Here is a 22,134-nt window from a genome sequence, read left to right as displayed (position 1 = left end):
CTAATTTCAGCTGTTTTTTGTTTTTTCTTAGCGGCTGGCACAGTGCTGTGTTTTTGGATTTATTATGAGAATAATATTGATAGCAACAACTAGAACATCATTGTGGTAAGTAGTGCATATCCAAAGTCAAGGACTTTTCAGCTTCCCAGGCTCTGTATATAAACTGTGGGAAGTTGGCTGGGAGGGACTGGGCTGGGCATTGGTCAGTGGGTGGTGAACAATTTTACCAAGTATCGCTTGTCTGTCTCGGATTTTATTCCTCTCTCTCTCTCTCTTCCCCCTCACCTTCCATTACTACTTCTACTACTATTATTATTATAATTATTTAATATTACTTTATTTCAATTATTAAATTGTTCTTAGCTCAACCCACAGTTTTACCTCCCCCTCCCCTCCAATTCTTCTAACCATCCCACTGAAGGTGGGGGGTGGGAAGTAAAGCAAAGTGAGAGGCTGCATGGTACTTGATTGCCAGCTGGGGTTAAACCACAACACTTACTATTAACCCTTTAATTCAATAACATTGGGGGGGGGGGGAAGAAAGAAAAGTATTCTTGACTCAGCACAGTTTCCTGGGAAAAAAAACTCGGAACAACAAGTATCACTGAGGCATTACTTCAACATTACATTTCTGTCTGGCAGAAACTCCCATAAAAGAAATTCCCTCCTTTTGTCTTAGGTGTGCCAATGCAACCCTCTGCAAGAATGTGGTGTAAAACCAGATTGATTACATCACTGGAGCCCAGGGCTCAGATACATCAGCACTGCTGACTGGGCAAGTGAACTGACTGGGCAAGATGAGAAAGTTTTCAAATCGGTCTTTTTGCCAGAGAGGTATGATTGTGCTGTGTCCCCAGACAGCCAGAAGTGCAAGTCGGAGTAGAGAATAACAGACTGGATATTTGGTTTTCTAGTGTAAAAAGACCAACAGTGAAAACAAAATAAGCAAAGAAAAAAAAATGTCTTTCAGGCATTCTTTAAGTCAAAGAAGCAAAATAAAGGAAAAAAAAAGGAAAAAAAAAGGCAGGAACCCAAATAAAAAACAAACAATCAAACAAACAAAACCCCCACAACTGCCTTTCCAGGTCACCTTTGGCACAATCAGGCAGATGAACTTGCTACATGCCAGCGCATTTAAATAAGTTCAAAGAATTTTTTAAGTTAATTCATTCTTCCTAGATTCCAAGAGTTTTGTCTATTTTCCTTTTTAATATGCTTTATTGTTCTGTTTCAACTGGTTTGACCTGCTATATGTACAATGAGATGAAGATTGTAATTCAATAACCAATACTCAGGTGCTGCCAAATGAATCAAAACTCCTCATTTGTAGGCCCAAAAATATATATTCCAATTTTATACCCTTCAAAGCCACCAAGTGGATGCAAAATAAATTTCTAAAGCTTTTCACAGACATCATAACAAAAGCTGCCAAAGTAGCTATGCCTTCTAGGTAGAAACTGGATTTGCTTCTATAAACTTCTGATTTGAAATATGCATTTTCAGACACAGGTTGGATTTTGCTAGAATTTCTAGTTATTAGGATAAGTCATACAGCTAAAGTACATGGAAGTACAATTACTGCAAATATTTGTTATGCTCTTACAAAACCTAAAACTTATTTTATTCTTATTTTTGTGACTCATACAAGCAGCGTTTCAGTGATTTCAAAGAAAACTCTCCCTAGTTAATCTGTATGCCTTTATTCTAGTTAGCAGGCATTTATTTTTAATTGAGTTTTCCTTGTAATTACATTTAATTCAGTAACTAGTTCTAGTATTTAGAACCCCGGGAAGTGTTCATTCAGCCTTCAGTCAAATTTAATGAAAGTAGAAATTACTCGGCATGTTGCAGATAAGTAGTATTTTAAGTAAATATACAAGCTTTAGCAACAGAAAAAGACCCAGATTTACATGCAGGTAATAGACCTGTCTTCTCAGCTACTGCAGTAACTAACCACTCTTCCAATTAAATATACTTCAAGTATTAAAGAGATTAAATAATCAAGCAAAGGTTTCAAAGGAAGAGAGCAAAGCAGTCCAGATGAATATTCAGTGAACTGACGTTCCAAACTTCACCAGTGTAAATTAGATGCAATGCTTTCCCCTACTGGATCCAAAAACCATCCATGCTAAAAGTTTTATAACTATCTCTTGGCACATACAAATTCACCAAAGACAGTGACTGTCGTTTGGGGCACTCCTGCCTATATGTAACTCTAAATATGAATCACGTTGATATCTCAAAACGCATCAACAACATCCTTCTAACCCCACCATCCGATCAACAACCACATCTTTCCAAAGCACACACCACCACATTGTGACTCCAGGAGTCAATTAACCACTGGCTTTCACAGATATTTTAGGCACAGGTACAGCTTTTATAAGCTGCTTAAGCATACAGTTCTTGTTTGGAAAAATACATAGTGGCTTGTCTGACACCATACAAATCTAGAAGAACATTCCTCTAAATTTTCCTCATCAATCACCTCATTATGCCAGTCAGACTTGCTGTGCCAGTATCTGGATCAAGTATCAGGTCTAAGCTCGTACCTTGTTTTGTTACATTCCCAATATCTCACATAAAGCCCAGCTGTTCTTCATTCCCACTACAATATTTAAAACTCTCTGGTCAGTAATTGGTAAAGATACAGAAAGTAAAATAACAAATACTTTTATACATGTTCTCTTTTGGACACAGAAGCTATGAGAATTAGGACCTAGACTAAAATGCACTAGAGGCTCGATATGCTGCACCAACACACATATTATTGCTATGATCTCTGCTGCATCAATCTCACATTTCATTTTTACTTTCATGGTTTTCCACACATTAAACAATTTTCTTCTGTCAAAGTTCCCAAATTTCTCTAAAGTTCCTAAATTTCCCTCACCTGCCTACCCTTTAGTCTTACTCAAATCTAGCACTTGCTTCAGCTTTCTGCTGATTCTTACAAATGAAGTATAATTAGTTTTTATTTTCAAACTTCTCTTTAGAAGCTGATAATTTTGCTAAATCTTTCAAGAAATCACAATGTGAAAAAAATTATAAAGCATCTGCTCTTTTGAAGTACTTATGTCCTAGTTGTCCACAACCTACAATGATTACTTTCAAGAGTATCACAACTGCATTGCCTGTTTGTTTCTTTCCTTCTGGAAAGCTTCCTATGCTAATAGCCAGCACAAAATTCTTTAGTGTTAGCCAGGAAAGCCCTTGTGGAATACATAATAGCATTTCAATGGGTTCCAGTTATTTTTCTCATCCCACAATGCCAGGCTCCATGATATGACATTCACTCTTACAGTTTTAATTCAATATGCTAAAAATTATTTTAGTGTTTGTACCATTTTAAATCTGAAACAACCAAACATTTTATTTGAAAGAGATCTTTTGCAGTTTCTTTTGAATTGAAACAAACTAGTCCTTCCTGACAACACACATATAGAGGCTAGTCATAGATACAGACCAGTGGTTCCAAGCTACAATATCTGTATAGAACCCATGGCCTGCTTCCAATTCTAATTTCTAAAGCATCCTGACAAAGCTGCCAAACTATCAAAGACAAATTAACTATCTCAGTAGAAAAATTCTATAAAATAGCCAAAGTTTTTGACAGAATCTCTGATCCAGTATATCCTGCAAATGTCAGTATCTTTTCCACTTTAATTCCTCTGCTCTGTTGCCTATCTTGCTAATGGCAAATTTTCTTTTTCTCTTTCCTCCTTCAAAGGCAAAACAAGACAGGCTGATTAGAAGGCTGTATCATCCTTAAACCTCATAATATTCCCCCTTGAACAGGACACTAATCTGTTTAACTATTATTGATTTAACTTTGCTGTTCCTAAACAGAGAGGTTTTCAGAATGGTGTAGCTTTTTTTATGTCAACATACGAAGGAGTGTACAAAACCTGTCATTATCATACCAAAATAAATCTATTCAAACAAAGAGAACTGCACATCATTCATTTCCAAGAGGTAAGGTACATGCTCACTTAGCAGGCATCTAACCAAACATCTAGCTCCATTTTTTTTTTAAAAATCAACAGAAAAGTACATGAATGTCCTATTCTGCTGGTTCAGCGAAGTCTGCTGGTTTGCCTTCAACTGCTGCAGAAAGTGTGATTGGTTCAGCCAGGGAACTTAGCTGAAGAACAGACTCGCTTTCTAAATGCAAGACTGCTGGTTTGTGTTAGGGAGAGGGAGAAACAAATATGGAATGGAAGAGTAAGACTGAAGTTTGAGAAGGGATCCTAAGGAAACATAAAGGCTTTCAAGAACCTCCCTGACATCTGCTCACACCAGTCAGTGGATGGAATTTCCCACTTAACTTCCACAGAAAGGAAAGAAAAACTGAGAGGGGAAAGGGGAAGGGGTGGGGAGAGCAGAGACGTCAAAATAAGTCACCACCCATGAGAAAAAAGAAAAAATCCATTATTATCACCATTCCACAAAGTGCTATCTTAGAGGACATATTGTATAACTAAGCAGAGGATATGGTACAGCCCCTGCCCCCCAAATTAATCCAGGACTGCTTCTGCATAACAAAGTTATTTTGCTTCTCATCCTAATTTTAAAGTCACTATAAAAGTTAACAAATTTTCAACAGGGACTATGCATTTTGTCAATCTTACTGGTAGAGTATTGAGAGACTGTGTAAATCTCACAACCATCTGCAAAACTCAGATATCTTCCAGCAACACCCAGGGGAAAAACAAAAAAACAAACCAACACCTCCCCCTTCCCAAACACAGAAAAAAAGCAAAGGTCAAACAGTCCTACATTGCAAGAACACTGTTTGTACTTCCAGAGACTCAGAACTCAATTTCAGTTTCTGGTAAGGTCTATCTTTTCTCAGAAATCCAGTTTCAAAATTCCTTATAAGCTGAACACAGTTTAACATTTTCCAGACAGAAGTTCTGCTCCTCAGAGATGATGACAACACTTATGCCTTCAGGACTCAGTGAGCTGGTATCACAAACCTGACTGGGGAATTTCATCTGTTCCCAAGGGATGTGCCCATTCACATACATGAGCACAAATTTCAACTAATCTTTGAAACAACTGGAATACATTGCACTCCAAGACATTGCACTCCAAACAAAAAAATCAAGAGCCAATAATACATGTCCCCAAAATAGGAAAGGAAAATAGAGCCATTTTCAAAATAAAAGGAGACCACCATCCAAATATTAAAGGATGAGCTGAAATGCAAGCGACGGGGACATAGCAACCTTTTTGTACTATTATTACAAACAATGCAGCACCATACAAAGAGGTTGAATTATTTACAATAAGTTCCTGGAGTTTAATAAAAAGTTTATGAGTAAAGAGATATGCGAGATACTCTCTTACTAGCTAAAAATGAAGACATGCAATATTTTGATAACAGAGATTACTAAACTGTGGTCCTACACAGATGTGATTATTCATTTGGTACAGCTTCCACACTAGTACCTGCCTCCTGAAAATCATCATGAGAAAAAAATCACACCAATATTACAATTCTTCCAGATAAGCAGCTTTTACGAGATGGCTATTACTCGACTGCAAAACGAAGAAGTAGTCTACATAAATAAAACCAAACAAGAAACCCCTAGAACATACCATCTTCCCCAATTAGAATTCTGAGCTTCTTCCTTGGCAATTTGACTCCAGCTATTTAGCGCTGTTTTGTCCATACAGAGATAAGAAAAATAAAGTAGATTTCACTAGAGGATTCCATTTTACACTGAGATCTTCTGATGCAGTGTTGAGTCCCTGCTTAAGAGTGCCTGAAGTACCTTGCCCAAAGTATAGAAATTCCCATTCTAGTGCCTATTCCTTACTTTTATCTTTTGCTATCATGATGAAATTTTCTATCAACAATTGAAATAGCTTACAGTATGACAATCACCTTCTTCACATGCATTTTCAGATTTAACTGATTTTCTAGACTAGCTACCCCATGTGATGTCTAAGTACTTGAAGTTCTTCTACCTGCATACGAACAGCAGAAAGGCCACACAGTAAGAAGCCAAGGATATGCATACACATGCAAAAGTTGTTAACTTGATTACATGTTAATGTACTTACCTGATTTGATTTCTCTACTGTGCTACTGGGAACCTCTGTGGTATCCTTCACAAAAAAGTTATCTATGATGTGTCTCTCTGCACATTCCTGACCACAAATTGGACAGCGGATAACACCGACTGCGGGGGGAAAAAAAATATCTGATTATGCTTGCACAAACTAAGATATATTAAACAACTACAAAGACAGGTTACAAGGATAAATATTTTTGAGAGGATGTTTTAATACTCTCCCGTTAATAAGGTATGGGAAAAAAGAAGCTAATTCTCATTAATCACTGAAGTAACCTTTATATGTTCTTCCCCAATGACATATTCTTTCAGTCAAGGTCAAACACCTTTTTGTTTCAATCCCATAAAGAATTTGCCTTAATCTTATAAAAAATTAATTCCTTTACTCTAAAGATAATGTATTCCCATTGACAATTTGTTGTTATAGAACGGATTAAAGTAAACACTTATTAGTGTGGAATAATTAATGACACTGAGTGGTATTACATACACACACGTACACGCCAGTAGTGTGACATGACCTTCAACCACGTCATATGAGACACAGAAATGTAATACATTCAATATTAACGAGGTAAGCCGTAGAGAGGAAGAGCAGACCTGTATTAATATTGTGACTACCTTCACATTAGGAAAGGGAAAGCAAGCAAGAAAGACAAAGGAACAAACAATCAAGGTCCTCTCCCTCCTCTTCTCTGCAAGACACACTGGGGTACAATTCTAAGACAATAACATACTTGGGCTCCAGGTTGAAGAAAGAGCTGAGAACCAGGAACACAAAGGGTTAAACAATTAGTTTTTCAAGAGTATGAAAAGGACAAAGTCAAGTTCAAAACTTGGGGTTCAGCTGTGAGTAGACTCGGTTGAAATTGAAAAGACCTATATAAACAATTTAAAGGAGACACCTTTCCTGGCTGAAGAAAATGAGTGTCTCACTAGCACATTCTTCCAATAGATGCTTGAGATTTAACTGCCAACCCACTACAAAGCAGTGCTATAATAAAAGTCCATCAGTTTTACTAAAGCAATTCTTCACTCTGGAAATTCAGCAAGCAGTTTTCCACTTGTTATCAAGGCATTTCACTTTCATCTGAACTCCTATGATGTTAAGCCTGGTTTCACTATAACTGCCATTTTACCAGTCTGCATATCAACACATATTTGTGCAGCTTCCTTTGATATACAAATTCTATATTTTGGTTACAACTTTTGTAACATTTTTTATACTATAATCAGGAAGGATCATTAAGAAATCCAATTCTGGTATGTCAGGTAGTTAACAGAACTCCAAGTACTGAAGTTCTCCTTTTATTAAGCAAATCAATTTACCACAGTCAAGGGTCAATAAATAAATCTCCTAATACTCAAGCTACACACTTGCCAAAAAAGACTTTTTTTACATTTTTCAACAGTCCCAATTACAAACCACCCTCTTCCTGTTCCCTCACTGTTCTTTCTTGACCCTGACAAAGCCCAGTGCTGTGAGTCAACACAAGTGACTGAGTCGGTCTTTGAATGTGTTGGGGAGATGGGTTGGCCAGAATGAGACTGGCAAACTCATTCTGACATGGACGTATTTTTCTTGCTCTCCCAAGCTTTACCTTCATCCCCTGTTCTGCTTCACTGACCAAATGCACTACTGCCTATGCTGAAGCAACATGAGAAGCAGCACAAGGATGGGAAGAGGACACCATCACCACTGAAGATTAAACATGGAACCACTGAAACTCATCAGCAGCATTAAGTAGAGTCTATAAATCAGCTGAATTGCAAATATGGAGGGCAGGGAAGGAGAGAAATTAGGAAATGTATCCACATAAAACAAATGTTTCATTTCCATTATCACCAACAGAATACTGCCAACTAACCTGTTCAAGAGATCACTTAGAAATTCTAGGCTGACATGGGAGAAGGAAAAAAGGAAAACTGCCTACAACTCATGAATCTTTTTCTAGAATTTCTTATGCCTTCTAGCCTTAACTCAGTGTTTTCTTCTGCCACCGTGTGAGAGGAAGTTTGCTTTTGTTATAATTCTGGATTGGAGACTGCTACACACAGTTTTAAACCAGGTTTAGTCAGGATGGTGGATTTAAGTGAAAGATCTCGAGTGTCAGGGTCAAAGTAATTTTGTAAGATTCTTATTTCTTTTTAATGGAGCAAGCATTTACAGTGGGCTCCAATGGGAAGGTGAAAACATATTACCTAACTTAGAAGAAGTTTCATAATCACCATCATGATAATTGTGAGAACAGTAAGCGATCAGATCCCACATTTTCATGTGCTCCTTTGTACCAGGTTAGGGAGTTAAAGAGAACAGCTGCCTATCTCAAACACTGTTAAGGCCACAGAAGGACTTTGCCATGAGATAAGCACAGAATGGAGTGACAGGATGGCACTAAGTCCAGGTCTGTTGGAGGCAAGATCCTGGTTAACATATCTGGACAAAAATACCCACTACGGTAAACTGTGTAAAGAAGCAACTGCTCATACACACGTCACTGGTCAAACAAAGACCACCCCAGGTTATGGGACAGATGGCATCTGTGACCACCAACAACCACGGAAGCCCCCTTCCTGAATATGCCTCCATGGATATCCGGAACTTGGACTGTAATACCTCGTGAACTTGAGATAAGATAGAGGTGGTACTATTGTCCAGGTGTTACCTCAGACCTAGCAGGAGGTAAACAAAGCTTAGGGAGAAGAACATATCACTGGTAGTAGACACAAAGGATGCAGAATTTATGGGCCGCAAGGAAAGCCAACTGTGCTTGCAACTGGAAATCAGCTCCAGCTGGGTAAAAGGTAATTCCGTCAGGGGAAGATCGGGAAGACTGCGTGAAGCAATCATTCAACCAACAGAATAAGAGAACTGTGTAACCAGTGAGCATTAATTCCTTTGTTTACTGAAATGTATAAATAGTGAAAATTTTTGAATGACCTTGGGACCCACACCACCAAGAAGCCCAGGGAGAAGAAGGGCCAACAGGATGCCACTGGATCCACGGGTGGTGACTATCTTCTGCTTGATCTCTCTCCTCCTCCCCTTTATTCTATTTCTTTCTACCTCTATACCTCATATTCAATGTTAAATAAAATACATATTATTGACTTTGGCATATGGCCTTGTTTGCACCTTAATTTGGACAGAGGTATCTCTCAATAATCAGATCTTAACACCAGCAGAGTTGCTTATGCAGCTGTACAGCCATGTGGCTCCTGAGTAGGAGGAGTAGAGGGGAAGACCTCCACCCTTCTTAGCAGCATCTCTTCATACAAAACCCAATTTTGTGGAATTTTATATTCAGACTTTGCTTGAACCAGGCCAGGACATCACATTGCTAACAGAAGTAACAATGCCATGCAATGAGCTGGATAAGGTACTGCAATGTGAATCAAATGGGGCTGTGCCAGGATAGAAGAGCTTCCACCATAACAGCTCCCACTGGCTACAGGCTCATACCATGTGTGTCTCTTCCAAGGAATGCTAGCCTGCATTTTAGGCAGGTAGGGAAAATCATGGCCCATTCTTAATGGTGCATCCACAGAAAGGGCACCTCAGCCCATTCAGCACAACAGACTCATGGCATATACAGTATTATTTCCAACTCGGCTCCCAGTTTCCTGGGAGTACATTCCAGACTACTGAAGCATCCCGAGACAATAGGAGCAGACTGCTCTCTCTGGTTTGCCCCAGTTTTGGCTCATTTGCGTCTTCACTGTAGCGAACACGTTTCAGAGCCAATTTAATAAAGCCAATGGATGATCAGTTGTAGATCCAAGAAGGTATTTTTGTTTGTAGATGCAAAGCGCTTTACTAAAAGAGGAGGACTTAATGGTTCCCTTTCTTCAGTACAAATCAGTCAAAAAATCCACCAGTTTTCTGAAAGAGAGCTCTCTTAATTAAATTGAGTGCTTGGAAGTAACTGGCAATTTTACCTGTAATGACACAGTCATTACAGAATAAATAATTAGGGGGTTGTACAGCAATTTTTCTCAGTTTTATGCATGTTCTGTTTGAAATTCTAACTATACAGATTTCAGAACAAAAAATATTAACAGTGAATTACACATGCAGTTAAAATGTTTAAAAAAACAGACAGGCCAGTTAATATTAATAAAAGGTACATCAGAGACTGGAGGCAGTGCCGGCTATAAGATTTTTAACATTAACTATACAGAAAATTAGGGCATTTCAATGTTGACCTACAGAATCTTCTCTCACTGTGTCTACAGACACCATTACTACTAGCAAGGCTTTTCATTAAAATGCATGGGGTTGAGGGTAAACTGGTCATATTTACACAGGTCATGTTTCCCAGTTAAAAATAAACAGTTAGAAAACTTAATTTGAGAAGCGATATCATGTGCAATAATGTCTGAATCAATTTTTAAAATAATTACTGCTTTCCTCTTGTTTCTCATTAAGCCGCTATTGGTGCTGCAAAATTGGCAACTTCTTTAAACCAGTTTGTTCCAGAAAAAGCTGCTCCCATCTAGTTGTGACAGACTGCTGCTGCTAGTGGAGGGGAGATAGGTTAAACCAACAAGCAGGCACATCTCAAGGGAAAACTGGTACCTACTGCCAAAGTATAAACATTCAAACCAACCACCAATCTAGCAAGAAAGTTTATTAAAATTATAATTCATTAATTGTTAATTAAAATTATTTTAAATCCCTTAAAATGTAAATAAATGAAAGCCAGACAAAGACTATTACTGTAATCCCCCCTCTGGAAGAGTGTTACAGGCCAGTTTTTATGCTGCAGTGCATTGACTTTCTTGGAAAGCACTGCAGAGCTGAATTAAAATATTTCATCTGCTCTGTGAAATGGTTCATTGTTTTTGCTCTACGTGCCCAATCTTCAAACATTTCAGATATTGCATATTAGACTTCATAAGTTGTAAATTTTGCAAGGACTGACTCTCCAGCCACTTCTGAATACTTTAAGAAATTCTGAAGGGAGAGTTTATATTCACATCCAGAGCTGTCCAACACATTTTCTTCAACAACACAATTATAAGAAGTGTCATAATGGTAACAAAGGGAAACACTGCTATTGTGGGATAGACAATGTTTAAGTACAAGATGATGAACAAAAAGTCTGTCTTGCAATGAACATGCTTGCACAATGATGCAGAAGCTACCAACAATTAAGCCAATTGTCACTGCTGACCGTGATGAGCATTTCTTTCATTAAAATACATTCTTTCAAGTCCTGAAATCGTCAAGTATTTCCAAGTGGTATGTAATGAATTCAGGTATACAACATGCAAGGATTTTTAAGATTCTGTGATATTCTTCCATCATTTTTTTCTGAGCAGCCATGTATTTAATTTTGAAATAACATTTTGAAAGTGGATTTAATGCTGTTTAGATGTACACATTCTACTGAAATACCATTTTGCAGACGCTCCAGGATCTTACCAACAGTGCTCAAGTCCATTGTATCCACGAGCATCTGGAACAAGGAAAGTAGTACCTTTCTTCCTGAATAGCAGCATGTTAACATGTTATTATTAATTAAAAAAAGATGACTGGGATTAAAAAAAAAATCTCTGGTAAGGAGATGGACCCATATCTTAGAGTTACAAGCACAACACAGCTAATAGTCATTTCTTTGTAGCAAGAAATTTCATACTCTGGTCTTCATTATTTCGAGTTCTCATCTACCACCAGCTGATAGTTCAGTAGTTACAGTACAATGCATCTATTACCAGAAATGATAGTTACAAAAAAGCAGGTAAGCACAGTATCATGTGGGCAGTCACCATTCAAAGAACCAAGCCTGTCTGGAAGGCACTGAAAGAGCTGGTTCTTTTTAATCCTTTGTTGAAAGGATGAAAACTATACTTCAACATACGACACTCTTGACTGTTTCACTCACTTGCTCTGTTTAGCGCCAGCTACCATAATGTTCCCATCAACACTAAGCAGTTGTGAAGGTAAAAGAAGTCTCAAAAAATAACTTCTAAGAATCTGAAACATACTAAGGGAATCAAGTTAGAAGCAGTAGTGGGAACAGCAGTAGGTAATGGGCTTTAGTCAGAGTATTTCAGTATAAATGTCATTCAAAACAGCAACAATAATGCAATCCAAGGCCTTTGACTAGCTCATGTTACTCCCTCTTCAAGTGCTCAGGTGCACCCCTGCGATCTGTTTTTTCACAGGTCTCCTCCCGTACTCAATATGATCACTGCTCAATAACTGGAAACTACTTATCAAACTTGGCAAACTAGACTCTTGCTCCTCATTTTTCAAGCCACTAGCCTCAGGGGAGCAATTTAGTCGCCTGAACAGACATACCTAATTTGAGGGTGATATCCTGCCTGGCTTCCAGCTACTATTCCAGGAGGAAATAGGGCTCCTGTGGATTGTGCAGTACAGCTACCAGCCCTTTTTAAAATCTCACAGGTATCCCAGAACTGGCAGAAGATATTCTGGTTTGGACAGCTGAATCTCAACTTACCTGCCTCCTCTATGCCATATATCTTTGCTATTGTGATTTTAAAGTCCTAGCGGAAAACATTGTTTAAGCACACAGAAGATCTCTGCACCCAAACAAACTGCAGTCTTCAGCTCCAAAGGAAAACTCAGTTAAAATCTCTGAAGTGTCAATATTCAAAGCCATGAACTTGTTACCTGCATTGTTTAACTGCATCTGTCTGTATTCTGCTACATGGATATCTATTTTGAAGTTCTCCTCAAAGACAGACTTAGAGTTCAGAAGTCATCTACTATGAAAACACCTCTATTATGTTTTCTTCAAACTGTCTCAAAATACAGATTACAATGATGCACCAGAAAATGGAGGACTCTGTAAAATGTATGTGCAAGGAATGGATGTTCAAAAATACATATAAATAATATGCTGATTTAGAATAATAGGTTCTGCCTTTAAGTCATTTTGTTTAGTAAGAGGGAGGAGAGAAGAAAAAGAAAGGGCTGACTGTTAGTAAAAATAGATTTTTTAACTAATTAGTGTCTCTTCAATATATTCTTCAATGACAATATGGTAATAGCCCATTTACCACACAAGTAAAATGCCCAGGACTTATATGCTCAACAGTGAGAAAGAGGAATTTAGTATGTATTTATCAATAAATTCTGAATACATTCTTAATCTGTGCTGCAACTAAATTAGTTATATAACAAATACTTTAACCTGGCAATATTTTAAGGATTTCTAGATTTATTTTTTTAAGCTTGTTCTTGACAGGGACAGAGACAATGAAATGTACAAAAAATATTTGATGAAAATTCCCATTCTGAACAAATGTAGTCAAATAGAAGAAAAAAATAAAGATACTTCTTATTTCCATCAGATAGGTCTGAGTGCTCTACAAGACATTATTAATGGAATAAAAAAAAGCAAAGATCCAAGCCATTTAATTTATTTAAGTGGAACAATCCCAAGACTCCCAAATCCAGTCTATTCTGACTACTTGTATTTAAAAGCTGTGTAACAATAAAGCTTGTCACATGCAGAATTTTTACATCTATGGAAAAGTAACTCTTAACGGCAGCACAAAACTAATATTGATTTATTATGCTCAAGTGACTCCATAGAGTTAAACTTTGCACCTGAAAGATAGATGAAGTTTCTTTGCAGTGTTGCCAGGTTTTAATCCCTTCAGTGGGATTCATCTAAGTGTTACAAGAAGTTCCCTTCACAGTTATTGAAGTAGTCTCATGGTTGATGCCAATATTTTGCCCCCAAAAAGGCACGAACAGAAAAACTGCTTAGAGACAAAGTTTGTAGCCTTAAGCAGCGAGGTATGTTTATTAGGCAACGATGGAGAGCAGCCAGCTCGCGCTGGACAAACTGCTCTGTCTCTCCAGTGAAAAGACATGATTCTATACCATTTTTACAGGTGATTGCAAAATTTTCACATACATATTCATATAATTGCAACATCTAATTATAATATTCATAATGGGCGGAGTTTGGGCAGAGTCTGGGGTAGAGTCGTCCTTTTGGGGTGATATTTGGTGGTCGTTACTGTTTCTTCATCCTCAGGGGGTCGTATTTTACTCCCCTTCCTCAGCTGAACTTTTCAACTTTCTTGGTTTTAGCACACTCCATGGTGAATTTTGCAAGACTCTTGGACTCAAGCCCCCATTTTGCCCCTTATCTTACTTAAGTTAGGTGTGTGTGCATTCTTCCAGTGTACGGTACCAACTAATCTCTAGGTTCTGGCAGTACATTCTAGCTAAATATTGGCAAATTCTTCATTCTCTTGTTTATACTTATATTCTGACTTATACCTATATTCTGATTTTACCTCTCTACCTGCTTTCTGGGTCTTGTCTGGCTTCATGGTTAAACAGATGTGTACACTTGGTCAGATAAATCATACCTTAAAAACATCCACTTCTTTCCAGTAACTACACTAATACTCTTATCCACTATTGGGCATCCAGCTCAACTGTAAGAATCCCTCCAATATTCTAAACCCAGCAGTTAGAGAGGAGAATATCCTTGAAGTTACCTGCAACCTACCTGCAAGCCACAGGCACTGCACTTTTGTGTGCAGAGGTACCAGAATAAAAAGCCAGCTCACTTTATATTCCTCTCTTACATATGTCCAGTATCCCTCAGCACTGCTGTAAGAGTTCGAAATGCAACGTGACCAGCTTTTTCCAGTTCCCACATAGCTTAAACACCACCAAGCTGGAGCAATACATGCTTGTGAGATCCACACAGACTATACAGCCTCCAAGAACCAGCATTAATTAAAAAGCAGTGTTATCTTCTCCTCTGACATTGCATTAATATGAAAATTACTGAATGTAACTAATAAAACAGACCCTTCTGGGTCCAAGAGATGATCGAGTAAGAACAGGAGGGATTTCCAACAGCTGCCCCACAGCTTTCAGAAGACAGCAGGTTACACAGGCAGCAGTGATATTACTTATGCTCCCACGGCGTATCTCCTGCTGCTGTAATCTGCAGTAGGCAACTGAACCATGAGCCAGACCCTGCTGGCTGATGTGAACATCCACATCCACTGAAGAAGTCTAATCTTCCTAAGGTTTCCTCCATTTTCCCAAAATCAAAGAAGAGCTCCTTCACAGTTGCTTTCCCAGCCTGACACTCTTGGTACTAAGAATGAAGCTTAAGAAAATGAATCTTCTACCAAAACTGATCTTCGTAAGTGCCATTTATTTACCTCTCCTTTAGAGTCACTTATCTATTTCCACCTTCTTGCACCATACTGCCTCAAAGGTTTGATAATGAAGTTCTGGAAACATTACATTTAGCATCAAATACCAGTTTGGGAATGAACTAGGATTATACTTCTATTCCTTTATTTTATTTTTACTTTATTTTTAAGGAATATTCACAAGGGTTCCACCATGACATTATGGTTCTTAATCTACTTGGCTGGCATAATGACAAATAAAAAAGCAAAACCAACCAACTACAACTTTCAGGCAGAACAACAGCTATTCTTGCAAAAGTTTGAAATCAGACATTCTGCAGCTCACAGCACCTACACTATATTCTCAAAATTTTAAATCAGTCAAAAGGCAGCCAAAGAAACCACATTAAATCTGATCTCATCTCAATGGAACTGGGAACAGGGAAAAAGAAAAAAAACCCCACACAATAAATACAATCAGATTGGAACACAATACAATAACACTGTTGTTAAATGGACTTTTAAAGGATGCAAGATTAGCATTTAGCTTCTTAAAGAATCCAAACCACATTCAGCTCTTGCACAAAGGGTTGAATGCAGGAAAGAGGACTGTTGGTTGAATCCGTTTGGGACACCCATGTATAAAGTCATCTTCCATTTGCCAAAACAGCTTCCAGAATCATTATTTTGAGAAGAGATCTTTTCCACTGTTGAGTTTGAATGGCTGTGACAATAACCTAGAAGACTCATGAGCTACCATAAACCATGGCTTTGCTTCTGACTATCTGTTCCAGTTATAAGGCCATTTCTAAAAAGAAAAAGGCAACAGAGGACTGTCTCCCAATATGCAAGTGAACCTACTCCATCCATCAAGGTGCATACAATTTACTGATGGTCCCACTGCCAACAGTCTATACAACAAATACTTATTGAGTGATAAGAGCAATACTTGCAAGTCAATCTTATGATACAGATAAGAGTCAAGACAAATGTAAAATAAAACTTTGGGGGGTTGGTGGGTTTTTTTGTTTGTTTTTGGTTGGTTGGTTTTTTGTTTGTTTGTGTTTTTTTTTTAAATTCACTGCTAGATGTGAGAAGACCACAGGCCTTCCCATGTGTTCCATCACAGAAACTTCTGAACACTCTTTCACAACACTGGACTCTGCCTTTGCCATGAAGTAGAAAATAAACATTCTATTTAACAACTTGAAGTGCAGTATTTGAAGAAAAAGCTGCTAGCATCTCTGGAGTTACATTCAGATATGACTATGGGATGCAAACAACACCTATGTTCATCCCAGGAAAGAACTGTGTGTCTGAAATAATAGTTACTCAGGCGGTATTTAACACATGAACTCTGAAACCACATTTGAGCTTTTTACATAGAGAAGGGACTGAGGAAAAGTTTAGAACTTCTCAAAGAAGATCAAGTTCCTTTAAGCATTGATTAAACTCAGCAATCTAAGTACTCTAAATTCAGGGGTTTCCAAGATATGCTAGCCAGTGTGTCAGACCCTCATGGTTCTCTCTCACTATTGGAAATGGGAAAACTGAACTATTGAAGGCCAAGTAGTCTGTAGCTGGTAAACTCGACAAACAGTCACAGGCTAAAACAACTGAGAACAATAGCTGCTAATGTGTGATGAAAGGCCCCCAAACAAGACAAAAGCAAATAAGGAACAGAATTACTGAGTGAAGAAAACCAACTGCTTAAGCAAGAATAGGTAGGAATCTGTAAACACTCAAAAGAGATAAATCTAATCCAGAAGTATACTACCCCCAGGGTTTTAAAGTTCCCAGATATTTAGCCATTACTGAAGTCCTGCTATATAGCTCTACATTCATTCAGCCAAACTGCTAAACAGAAATTTATCTCAGTTCCTTACTGACTGCTATTCTAATTTAGCACTTTGGGGCTGGGCAGTGCTATGAATTTCAACTTTTACTTGAAAACTGTTGAAACAATACTTACAAGTCACGGTTGTTTTTCAAAAGGCAAAAATTATTCAAACCTACTACCACTTCTCTTTAAACCAACTGACTACGAGGGCATGTAATTTGCACTCCTACATTATTTCTGCAAGTAGTTTACTCATTTTAAAGCAATGTCCATGTTGGAAAAAAAATAAAATATATATATGTATGTTTCAATTCACACTTTTGCTGTTCAGGACAATTTTGCATACTGTTTATTTCTAGTAACAGATCTGTTGGTGCTGGGCTGTTTTATCAAGGCAGTGTAACTTCCATTTACAATTAGAACCTTCTAATTTTAAGAAGGTCATCTTCTCCATCTCCAGCCATCTTCTCCAGCCCCAGCAGAGTAGTGCAGGTCTCCATCTCTTTCTTCCTACCTACTCATTCCCTTCGCAGCTGCCAGCATCCCTCCCCTAAGAGCATCAGTGTTACAAGTACCCTGACATAGCAGGTTCAGCAGCAGCCGCCTAAGCACAGCATGAACTTGGGGTAGAGGCTGGATTATAGCATTAGTTCAACAAACTTCAGCTCCACACATCCTTAACCATGCTCAAACTCTATAGCAGATGCCCAGAAATGAATGAAGTAGATTAAGTAAATTTTATTAAATGCTTTCTGAGCTCAAGTAGACACCCTAGAAAATACATGGGGATTTTCCAAGTCAACATTTAGGTAAAAATAGTCCTGTTTCTTTTTTGCGATTTACAGTACTGACAGATGTGTCAGCTCACCGGGAAAATTATACACTTACTTTTCAAATTAGGCAATCATTTTAGTTCAAAGGGTATTTGTGCTACAGTCTTGTTTTATTCAAATTGCACTATATTCACTTGAGGGACTACAGTTGAAAGGGGAACTCTCCACTTTAATAAAAAGATGCCTGTGGCAACTTAGTTATTAATCAGAAACAGAAATCTTTCTACAGTCAGAAAGCAAATGGCTCAGCTCTCCTGTCCATATACTCCCAATTACAGACAGTTTAGCATCAGAGCTGCAGATTTCTTTTTTGAAATGAGGATGTCTCCATGACCCAAATCCACATTACAAACAAGGGCCCTCAAAACCCATGAGTGCAGTTCAAAGAGCTGAGCTTTGCTTACTGTCATCCTTTTCCCCATAGCCCACTGATAAACTTCAAAAATAACTAGAAAGCTTGTTTAACATCAGTCTCAATCATAAGTTTGTAATGTATGCAAGGTAATACACAGTTTTCTCCCACATAAAAGCTTCAAATAAGCATTTACTTGAAGCACTGGAGAGACGGTATCAAGTAATTAGGAACATTCTTTCACTCAACCTTTGGTTTCATAGCTGACTTTACAAGACTGTTTCTTGTTAAAAATAATGTCATTTTGTTAGTTACTTCACACAACTGTTTCATTTATGTTTTTACACACACTCTCTGGCCAGCAGGTAACAAAAGAAATAATTTAGTCATTCCAACTGTGACACTGACATCTTCAAAGCACATTTGAGCTGCGAGTACATAGTTTAAACAGTACGCAACTACATAGCTACCTAACTGCTGAGGTAAATTTTAAAAGTATCACTGGAATTTTTCTATGAAAACAATTTTTCTGTGGTCTTTAATTTAGCCAAAGAAAAAATAATGCATCACTAAACTGTTATAGCACATAAAAGTTAAGCAAGAAGTAATAGGTCTGACAGTAGATTTTGATACCATTCACAGTTCAGCCAGATCACCCACACAGGTCCACAACGCACACTTCAGGGCCATATTCACCTGAAGATCCCTGCCTGATCACCATATTATGAAGGTCCACATGGAAAAATATCCATCTGCAGCACATGGATGGCCCTGCTTTGGATGCCCAAAGGAGGTTGCGACCCTGTGGGAAACCCACACCCTCAAACAGGCTCCTGGTAGGACCTGTGGGTCTGTGGAGAGAGGAGTCCATGCTGGAGCAGGTCTGCTGCCAGGATTTGTGACCCCAGTGGAGGACCCATGTTGGAGTAGTCTGTTCCTGAAGGACTGCACCCCATGGAACGGACTCACGCTGGAGCAGTTCGTGAAGAACTGTAGCCCATGTGAAGGATTCACGTTGGAGAAGTTTGTGGAGGACTGCCTGCCATGGGAGGGACCCCACACCGGAGCAGAGGAAGCAGTGCTTCCTTCCCCTGAGGAGGAAGTAGCAGCAAAAACATCATGTGATGAACTGACTACAATCCCCATTCCCCTCCTCATGTGGTACCACGGGGCAGGAGGTAGAGAATTGGGCATAAAGTTAAGCCTGGGAATGAGGGGGAGGAGGGGGAAGTTTTTTATAAGGTTTGCTTTTACTTCTCATTATCCTACTGTGATATGATTGGTCATAAATTCAGTTAATTGCCCCAAGTTGAGTCTGTTTTGCCCCAATGGTAATTGCTGAGTGATCCCTTCCTGACCTTATCTTGACCCATGAGCCTCTTGTTTTAATTTCTCTCTCTTATGCAGTTACAGAGGGGAGTGATAGGGCAGCTTTGGTGAGCATCTAGCATCCATCCAAGGTCAAACCACCACACTACTCTATTATTTGGAAATTTTTGCAATAAAATTAATTTCAGAAATAACGGATTTTTCATAAAGTCATTCATCCTGAAATACAGTCACATTTAAAATTCGCTTTACGTTACTTTTGGTTTTCCCCTGTTTTGTTTTTAGATTAGATATAAATGGCAAAATATCATCTTCACAAGTTTACCATTACTGGGAAATTCCACTAATAATATGGAAATTCCTCCTAGAGTATCTTAACTAACACAAACAACACTGGCATAAAGCTTTTCCTGTACAAAAGACCAGTTTCTACATTCAGAATCAAGAGTTTCAACAAAATTTTTCTAGAATTTAACTGACTGGGTAAAATTGAGATAAATAGTCACTTCGTAGTACTCACGGAAGTTAGCAGACCAAGCTAAAAGCCTGCTGCATAACCTACTAGCTCTTCAGGACATTTCTCCTAGGAATGAGCTAGCCCACAAAGAGCACACTCATCCCTCCACTTGCCTCTTCATCAACATATGCACAGCTATTTTCCTTTGCTCTTTCAACAAGGCATTTTTTTTTAAGAGGTATCTCTATTATAAGCATTAAAACAACAAAATGCGCTTTCAACTAGACATGTATTTGAGAATTTTTAATACATTAGTATATATTTTCTTTCCTTACGATCTTCACCTTATGATCTAAGATTCCTTTCCACTGTTAAAAATACTAATCACTTACCAGAGACATTCTAAGCTGAATTTTTATTGAAATAGAACTAGGTTGGCCTCTGAAGATATAAATCTTGGTTTGGAAAAAAACTTCACACACCAATACAGCTATTTCGATAACTTCTACAGCTTAAATTCAGTAAGGCTTCCAATTGGAATGAGCTGGGCTACATCACTGCAGTTGTTTTAACGTTTATCTGATGTTCCTGATGGCTTCAGCCATTCAATCTCCCAGTTTCTATGGGTGAGAGAAAGCAAGTATGTAAATGCATCCAAACTACTCTAGAAATACTATTCTGCATACATACATAAGATAATAAACATCTATTACATACTTTAATCATACATTGGAGCAAGCATGATTAAAGCTTCATTCCACATCATGTGGTTGTCCACCTTAATAAAGGCTGCATAGGTATGTCTCCAGATTTCTGGGGAATTCCTGGTGGAAAAGAATGCAGTAATTTTTGGCAAATATATCCCTACTTGAAATTATACTTGTACAATAAGTATCATATTGAAAGCATGCCTTCTTCTAAAAGAAGGGTATTCTGATTAGAAAAATAAGAACCATCTCTAGATAGTTTATTGACTAATATTTTAAGCTTTTACTAATTTCATGACTTTTTAACCAAGAGGTTTGTCCATTTCAGGCTATCAAAACAATAATACTATATTTCACCTGTAACAATCCTAAATGCTTTCCACGTATTCAATCTCTGGAGCTCTGTGAGTTTTGAATTCAAAATAACCACAAATCAAAACCAGTATGAAAACTTGACATGTCTTTCCTATACATATTCCAATAATAAACACTAATTCTAAACATTAGCACTCCCAAATCTCCATAAATTGGAGGTTAAACAATTCAGTTATTGATGCACCACAGTATAAATAAGACTTGTGAAAGGATACATAGATGTAATCATGTTTGTGAAAGTGTGTTAGCCACACAATTAAAACATGCACTTTGTAATGGCGAAGACGAAGAAAATTCACTTCAAGCAAGTGGCAATAGGAATAATGAAATGGAAATAATTATGTGTATCAGGCAGATTTAAAAAAAGAATCTTAAATCTTCTTAGATTACAAAGAGACATGGAAGAAAAATTGAACTTCACCTTAAGAAACTTCAAATGAAGCTATTATATCCTTCAAACTAACTAAGAAGGATCCTAATCATTATCAAACTAAGAGGGAAAGAACATGTTACATACAGACAAATAACAAAATTTAAGTTGATGTCAAAAGCTGTATTTTCAAGGTCAAATTAAGTGATGACATTGGAAAGTCCAGATATCCAGATAAGATGAGAATCTGAAAGAATTTAAAGCTATCTGTATAAGGACTGATTGTGGGACATAACAGAACAGATGCCAGCCTCAAACATGAGGGGATATCAAGGGTAAGGTCTTCATTCCACGTCTTAGAGAACCTGAAACTGTATTGCTAAACAAACATTTCTGGGCATTATTAACCTGTGTGCTGGTTTAAAAGTTAACCAGCAGGGGGAATGAACCCAACTCAAAGGAGAGATTATAAGTCAGAATAACAATTTATTAAAATAATACAGTAAGTACAATAATACAAACAAACAATTGGTCTCAACCCACAAAAACCCAAATGTGTAACCCAGTACCCTGGGGCCTGAACAAAGTGGTGTTCCTTGGGCCCTGTTTGAGTCCAAAGTAAAGGGAGAGGGGAAGAACCT

General features: G+C 37.9%; 1 protein-coding gene across 1 annotated transcript in view; it reads right to left on the bottom strand.

Moving 5' to 3' along the window:
* TRIM24 (tripartite motif containing 24) overlaps positions 1 to 22,134 on the bottom strand; it is a 60,370-nt gene that overhangs the window by 30,511 nt on the left and 7,725 nt on the right. Inside the window, exon 2 of the mRNA XM_029963528.1 lies at positions 6,073 to 6,191. Within this exon, the coding sequence (XP_029819388.1) occupies positions 6,073 to 6,191 (119 nt within the window). The remainder of the gene's footprint in view (positions 1 to 6,072; positions 6,192 to 22,134) is intronic.

Source organism: Manacus vitellinus, unplaced genomic scaffold (genome assembly GCF_001715985.3).
Source record: "Manacus vitellinus isolate BGI_N305 unplaced genomic scaffold, ASM171598v3 scaffold_5_pilon, whole genome shotgun sequence".
Taxonomy (NCBI): Eukaryota; Metazoa; Chordata; class Aves; order Passeriformes; family Pipridae; genus Manacus; species Manacus vitellinus.
Note: the sequence above shows the minus strand (reverse complement) of the source record. Positions and strands in the feature narration are given on the sequence as shown.